Source organism: Alosa pseudoharengus, unplaced genomic scaffold, assembly GCF_046254945.1.
Source record: "Alosa pseudoharengus isolate Yale_2024_CS ecotype anadromous, Long Island Sound unplaced genomic scaffold, YU_APseudo_1.1 YU_APseudo_1.1_scf_8, whole genome shotgun sequence".
In the NCBI taxonomy this organism is placed as follows: domain Eukaryota; kingdom Metazoa; phylum Chordata; class Actinopteri; order Clupeiformes; family Clupeidae; genus Alosa; species Alosa pseudoharengus.
Genome location: NW_027468870.1, coordinates 30,179,566 through 30,185,565, shown reverse-complemented (window position 1 = coordinate 30,185,565; position 6,000 = coordinate 30,179,566). Strand labels below are relative to the sequence as shown.

Genomic DNA, 6,000 nt, shown 5'->3' with positions numbered 1-6,000 from the left:
GGTTAGATTTTAGTTTTTGCAGTGAAGGGCCATATCTCAGCCAGCTCAGGGCCATATCTCAGCCAGCTCAGGGCCAGGTCTGCTCCAGTGTTACTCAGCTGCTGGCCCCAGACCTGTGTGCTGGGGACCTGTGAGAGACAGTGCAGATGTGAGTGTGTGGAGGAGACGTGGGTGGAGGCAGGCAGCTGGTGTGGTGTGTGTGTGCAGCCCTGTCCTGCCTGCAGACAAAAATCGCTGCAGTGCTGCCGCTGTGGAGAGCTGCATTGAGGGGGGTGGGGGCTGGGGTGGTGTGTGTGTGTGTGTGTGTGGGGGGGGGGTGGTGCAGCAGCCTCCCTGACCACCGGTAGCTCCACCACAGCATCTGTCTGACCCCCACATCAGCCCACGCAAGGCTACTCAGGCTTAGACAAACAAACACATATGGATGCATGTCTCTGCATACACAAACACACGTACACAGCACACACATTCTCTCTCTCTCTCTCTCTCTCTCTCTCTCTCTCTCTCTCTCACTCTGTCCTTTTCTCTCTCACACACACACATCAACAGAATGCACAAAAAACAGCAAATGGGTGTAAGCACACTCTTTTTGCATACACATATCTATAATACACACATATAAATCCTCATACAGGCGTAGAGAGAAGACTCATTCCGTGGCATAGAGATATGAACATGCATGGACACAAATAGAGAGAGACAGACAGAGAGAAATGCAGAGGAAAAGAGAATGAAATATAGAGGCAGACAGGGAGAAATGGAGAGAGGAAGAGATAAAAAGAGGGAGTGAGAGAGAGAGAGAGATGGAGAGAGGAAGAGATAAAAAGAGGGAGTGAGAGAGAGAGAGAGAGATGGAGAGAGGAAGAAATAAAAAGAGGGAGTGAGAGAGAGAGAGAGAGATGGAGAGGGAAATGGAGGCCGGGGCAGTGTTATAATGGTGGTTAGCCGGCAGCTTGGCTCACTGCAGTGTGTGATCTGGGAGATATAGGTCATCAGCATTCGGAGTGGCAGTCCCCCCAGATACGCAGACCTTCAGCACAAAGCATGAAGGACAAGTGAGCTGATGAAACGACGGGGAGCTTTCACAGCTACACTCTAACCCATGCACACACACTTACACACACACACACACACACACACACATACATACACACAGACATGCCAATACACACACTCATGAAACATTATCAAAACTCACATTACTCGTGACATTACATATCACAACACACATTACATATTACTAAGATATAATATTTCCATATTACAGTAATTGTATTACACACACCCACATACACACATACAGACACCCAAACAAAAACAAACAAACCATCTAAACCACAGATGCAGGTGACTGCGAATACACAAATGATTACAAATCACAGAACCAGACAGAACACAAACACAAACATACATTTTATGACTGAATCCACATCACCAATCTGAACACCTGCTGACCTACATATCAACAGTCCCATTTTGTACAACCACTAACCTATTGTGCCATACACAATACAGAAAACAGTCCCACCATTCACACGTAAGGCACATCAACGCTACGCCAAAAGAGATGACACTTTCTCAAACACTACTCCTGTCTGAATATCAGTGATGGCTATTCTCTCTTTCTGTCTCTTCACCAACTCTGAGTTTAATATTGTAGTTTTGTACATGGGAATGCACACACACACACACACACACATGCACGCACGCTCAGTTTGACCAAGAGGCAGGTCACTGTCTGTTTCACTGCTTCATCCAGTTGACTGCGATTTGGGCATCAACCCTGGGGCTAGTTTTGGGTGAAACTGTGTGGTGTGTATTTGTGTGTGAGTGTGTGTGTGTGTGTGTGTGTGTGTGTGTGTGTGTGTGTGTGTGTGTGTGTGTGTGTGTGTGTGTGTGTGTGTGTGTGTGTGTGTGTGTGTGTGATGTCTATGTATTTGGAGAGGGTGTTAGCAGATATAAGGGAGGACATTTTGGATCAGCACTCCCCATAGAGAAACACATTTTCAGTCATGCAGACCCCCCTGCCTTGCTCTCAGCATTCCCTCATATTCTCATAATCAAATAACACTCTTAGCATCAGAAACTTTGTGTTACCCTAGAAATGCATCAGTATGCACTCATCATTAGATATATGAGTATGGTAATGCAGGAAAAGGGCAGAGCTTTTAAGTACAGCATTTAACCCCTGCCGTCTCAGTGCAGAGATGAATAAATTGGATACTGATTTTTTAGACTTTGATTAGACTAAATGATGTAGATGATACTTCAAACATAAAAGCTGAGATCGATCCCATTGTCAGCAGCTGTTATTGTTCATTGCTTGCAGGTGGTTAGTGGCAGTATGTGTATGTAGTTGACTCTGAGACAGACCTGAGCCATGCCAGGGCCGAAGCCGTACTGTCCTCAGCTGCTGTGAAGGCCGGCCTTAAGAGACAGCTGTGTAGACTATGCATTATTCATGTTCCCCCACCACTGACCCTGTCGGGAACTGGCTTGACAGTGGCCTACCACACCATAATGGTAATCTCTCTCTCTCACTCACTCACTCACTCACTCACATACACTGAACTTTTGGTAAACTACCACTGCTGTAGTATTTACCAGTTCATACCTTTTTGAATGCACCATATTGTGAAATGTCACACATAAATATGCTCTTTACAAGGCAGTTTTGCCCCTCTTGCTGTGAACATATCATGAACAGACATGGACAGAGAGAGAGAAAGAGAGAGATGCGAGGGAGAGAGAGAGAGAGAGAGAGAGAGAGAGAAAGAGGGAGGGAGGAAAGGAAGAAAGAGAAAGATTGACTGAAGCAGAACCAGAACAGGCCACATCCATTCCAGAGTCATCTGCTATGCTATGTGACACACACTCACACACACACACACACAGAGAGAGAGAGAGAGAGAGAGAGAGAGAGAGAGAGAGAGAGAGAGAGAGAGAGAGAGAGAGAGAGAGAGAGAGAGAGAGAGAGAGAGAGAGAGAGAGAGAGAGAGAGAGAGAGAGAGAGAGAGAGGCAGGCATACACACACACACATAGAGAAAGGCATACACATCCATGCATTGAGTGTCTGAGGGAGACAGATTTTGAGCTTTAGTTGGACGGACACACCCTCTGCTGCAATGCAGAGGCCCCTCTAAGCTCGCTGCTGTTTGACGCTTACAGAACATGCAGTGCACCCATTATGCTTATACAGTACACAGATATAGAATGTGTGTGTGTGTGAGAGAGAGAGAGAAGAATGAGAAGAGGAAAGGAGGATAGAGAAAGGGATAGAGGGAGAGAAAAGAGTGGTAGAGAGAGAGAGAGAGAGAGAGAGAGAGAGACAGGCAGAGATAAGAATGAGAGAAGGGGGTACTGTAAGTTTCTCACATTTAATCCTGCTCAAATGAGATGATGAGCAGGAACACTTCCAACTGAACAGGTCACGCAACAAGCTATCACATGGAAGTAATCAAGTAATCCTTCCCACAAACATCTCTCATCTCACGATCCTGTTCTTGGCCACCTTGTCCATTTCAGTTGTTTGGTGTCTGAGTTGTGAAACCCTGTGCTGTGCGAAAACACAATGTTGCGACATAACATGACCTCAATTCCCTCCTTTAGTACTTGAAGCAAATTTTTCTGCAGCATGTGCAAGACATTAGCAGCAGATACAACCAGCAGATGTTGGCCAATGAGTAAATATCCAAATATGGCCAAGCAGCCCTAACAGAGAGCTGTTTGGTGTCTGAGTTGTGAAACCCTGTGCTGTGCGAAAACACAATGTTGCGACATAACATGACCTCAATTCCCTCCTTTAGTACTTGAAGCAAATTTTTCTGCAGCATGTGCAAGACATTAGCAGCAGATACAACCAGCAGATGTTGGCCAATGAGTAAATATCCAAATATGGCCAAGCAGCCCTAACAGAGAGCAACCCCTGTAGAGCTCTTCACAGAGGATGTCTTTGTGAGATTTAAGCCATGTTCAGTTCTCTGTGTTCTGGAATGCTAATCGTCCTCTCAGTTCTGTTTTTTTCCCACTCTGTTCTTTTAATCCGCATCCTTTCATTCTATTTTTCACTGCCTTTCAAAAGTTTGGAGTCACTTAGAAATGTTGCTCTAGATGTTCAACACATGTGAAGAAGACCAGTTGCATTGCTTCTTCAATCAGGGCAGCAGTTTTCAGCTGCTATAAAATAATTGCAAAAGGGGTTTTCTCATTATATCACCTAGCTTTTTTAAAATGATAAAATTCAATTAGCAAACATAATGTGACTGGTACTGATTGGTACTGATAATGAATCTCTGTACACTTAGATATTGCATTAAAAATTTCTTCTACAATAGTCATTTACAATTGATGTCTACACTATGTTTCTGATTGAGTTGCTGTTGTTTTAATGTCCAAAATTAGATCTTCCTTTGAAAAGAAGGAAATGACGAAATTAACCCAAAGTTTTGAACGATAGTGTATGTTTCCCTCCTTATCCTTATCTCTTTCCTCCTCCTCTCTCTCTCCTCCTCTCTCTCTCCTCCTCTCTCTCTCTTTCTTCTCTCTCTCCTTCTTTCTCTCGGCAGCTGTCAGCTCCTCTGTGTCTGTCGGATGTTTGCTCTGTCACTCTGCTTCTCGGTCAACACGTGTGATGGGAGTCAGAGTGATGTAAAAACAGACCATAATAACCCAGGGCTACTCAGGGCGTCATCTCACACACACCAGGGACACATCAGCTCACACCGTCCTGATATGCACCTCAGCATAGCCAGCAACACACACACACACACACACACACACACACACGCTTGCACGCACACATTCACACACACGCATGCATGCACTCACGCACACAAACTACGCACATACGCACACACACACACTCACACACATGGTACACGGTGTTCCTGTAAATCTAGCTAGCTAGCCAGACAGTATATCAGTAAATGCTGTTTAGACACGTGTGAAATTCACTTCAGTGCCTCTAGGTTTTCCAAAAATAAACTGATTAAAACCTGGATAATCACCTTAAGGAAATCATTGGATAATTAGAGATGTGTGTGAACTTATGTATGAGTGTGTGTCTGTGTCTGTGAGTGTGTATATGTTTCTTTTCTGTGAGTTCTGAAAGGTAGTTTATCCTGCATCTGATAAACCATACAGTTAAAAAATCAAACCGGGCTGAACATTTTTATTGGAATTATCAGAACATTGAATGCCTTCGTGTTTGCGATGACTTTAAGTTACAGTATTAATACTTCACTTCATTATCCACCCATTTTGATGATTTATATATTTATTATATTAATATATTATGACTTACTGCATCAGTGCCAAGATTTATTAAGAACATCTTTCACCTCATTTGAAGATAAAAAATGGTGAATAATTCAAACAAGGGATCTGTAATATTAATCATTATTCACTTCACAGACATATTTCTTACCACACTCCATGTCAGTATTTATTAAAGTATAATTGCCTGTGGTCTTTGGTTGACCCGGTGTTTGCTCTCTGTTGCAGCTCGGTTCAAATGGAGGAGGCTTCAGTGATCCAGGGAGCCCAGGGGATGCTGGTGCAGAACTGGCCAACAGTCTCCAGCGCTGCAGGTGGGACAGTGTGCTAGGACGTCCACACACACTGCATTTACAATCACTCCAACATCTGCTAAACAATATAAAACAACATCAACAACAGCAACTTGCATTTATATAGCACTTTATCAAGGCACCCAAATCACTTTACAGTGAAGGAGGAACCCAAGATTTTGTCATGTCCTGTCAACATGAAACATTAGTGAGTCTTTGCACTCTGTGGCGCTTACAATAACACTGCACCTTTTGACTACATGTATTCACATGAAATGTTAAGATGACGTCTGTGACAAAGAGTTGGATGCATATATGTAGACTAACACAACAATATTATGAAGCTCCACTGCACTTCTTGTGAGGGGATGAACCCAAAGTGGTGCCTGGCCTGGCTTGTCCTGTCCAAAAGACTGGGTTTTAGTAGCAGCA

General features: G+C 43.9%; 1 protein-coding gene across 3 annotated transcripts in view; it reads left to right on the top strand.

The window, feature by feature from the left end:
* LOC143112539 (protocadherin alpha-C2-like) overlaps window positions 1-6,000 on the top strand; it is a 47,309-nt gene that overhangs the window by 31,350 nt on the left and 9,959 nt on the right. For all 3 annotated transcript variants that reach the window (XM_076274805.1, XM_076274804.1, XM_076274806.1), the window contains exon 3: window positions 5,504-5,589. In XM_076274805.1, the coding sequence (XP_076130920.1) occupies window positions 5,504-5,589 (86 nt within the window). The remainder of the gene's footprint in view (window positions 1-5,503; window positions 5,590-6,000) is intronic.